Source organism: Mandrillus leucophaeus, unplaced genomic scaffold, assembly GCF_000951045.1.
Source record: "Mandrillus leucophaeus isolate KB7577 unplaced genomic scaffold, Mleu.le_1.0 Scaffold288, whole genome shotgun sequence".
NCBI classification, from domain to species: Eukaryota; Metazoa; Chordata; class Mammalia; order Primates; family Cercopithecidae; genus Mandrillus; species Mandrillus leucophaeus.
Window position 1 is genome coordinate 784,321 of NW_012103009.1, and position 1,392 is coordinate 785,712.

General features: G+C 46.3%; 1 protein-coding gene across 1 annotated transcript in view; it reads right to left on the bottom strand.

Annotated features, from left to right (window-relative positions):
• The window catches only part of MOV10L1 (Mov10 RISC complex RNA helicase like 1), a 78,013-nt gene that overhangs the window by 49,906 nt on the left and 26,715 nt on the right, over positions 1 to 1,392 (bottom strand). The window contains exon 7 of the mRNA XM_011985608.1: positions 549 to 743. Within this exon, the coding sequence (XP_011840998.1) occupies positions 549 to 743 (195 nt within the window). The remainder of the gene's footprint in view (positions 1 to 548; positions 744 to 1,392) is intronic.

Consider the following 1,392-nt stretch of genomic DNA (forward strand, 5'->3'; position numbering starts at 1 on the left):
AAAAAAAAAAAAAAAAAAAAGCCTGCTATTCAGGGCTTTTTGGTTTTATAACTACCGAAGAGAACACGTGGACGTGAAATGCTTTCCTGAGACAAAACTCCAGTTAAAATCTGGGTGGTCCCTATGTTCCCCAGCCACAAGTCCCAGATTACACACTGTTTCTCCTAACTTCATTCTTAAGTGGTACCACATCTTCAAACAGGCTTCGCGTGACCCCACAATCCTGTTGCTCCCAATGCGAGTGACACAGGGATGCCGTGCACTACACACCATGGCCTCGTCAGGATGGAAGAGGTGGTGGGAGCTGGGTGAGGCCAGCCTGCTCTGAGAGCCACCTTGAGAACTGCCAGGGCAGAGTGGGGCTTGAGGGAGTGAAGGCCGTCCTCCTTGGGCTTCACGCTGCTGCTGGGCAGCTGCAGAGACAGAACTTGACCTTCAGAGTTCCATGGAAATGCACCCCGTCCCCCAAATACAATCATGGAAAGAGGCTTGAAACCCAGCAGATAAAACTGCCAGACCAAGAGCCACACTCATTTCACTTAGGGTACCTTTTCTGTGTGGTCACAACAACTGTCGTTTTTGCGGATGTTAACGCTTGTGAACTTTTAAGCTTTTTCCAAGAAAATGGTTCGCGCACAGCAATTAGTGACTCCTCCCCACTGACAACATTGACTTCAAGGTATCGCCCAATCAGGAAATCGGAAAAACAAAGCAAAAGGAGCTCCTTGCAGCGGCCAGGATTTCTTGAAAAAACAAAATGAAATTTAGTTTTAGTCATAATTACGACAAGCAGAGTCAACACAATTTTCCTTTGCACATACAAGAAAAGTGACAGAGCTAACAGTCATCTTTAGTCTTCAATAATTCTTTTTCCAGAGAAAAAAGAGATTTTCTAAAATAAGCTGTGTAATTAATATTTTCTCAAGATAAAATTAAGCACCTGTGGGCCGGGTGCGGTGGCTCAGGCCTGTAATCCTAGCACTTTGGGAGACTGAGGCAGGCAGATTGCTTGAGCCCAGGAGTTTGAGACCAGCCTGGGCAACATAGGATGAACCTGTCTCTGCAAAAAATACACAAATTAGCCGGGCATGGCGGTGCGTGCCTGTGGTTCCGGCTACTTGGGAGGCTGAGGTGGGAACCCAGGGAGGTGGAGGCTGCAGTGAGCCATGATCATGCCTCTGCACTCCAGCCTGGGCAACAACAACAACAACAACAATTAAGCATCTATGACAGTCTTTTTTGTAATCCTAACATATAAGAATAGGAAAGTTTTGATATTCCCAGCTTTAAGTCAGAATTTTATGACATGACCAAAAACAGGTACTACACCTAAAGTGCTTTCTGTCCAGCCCTTGCTGTGGCTCTAACTGGGGCTACACCATCCACACTACA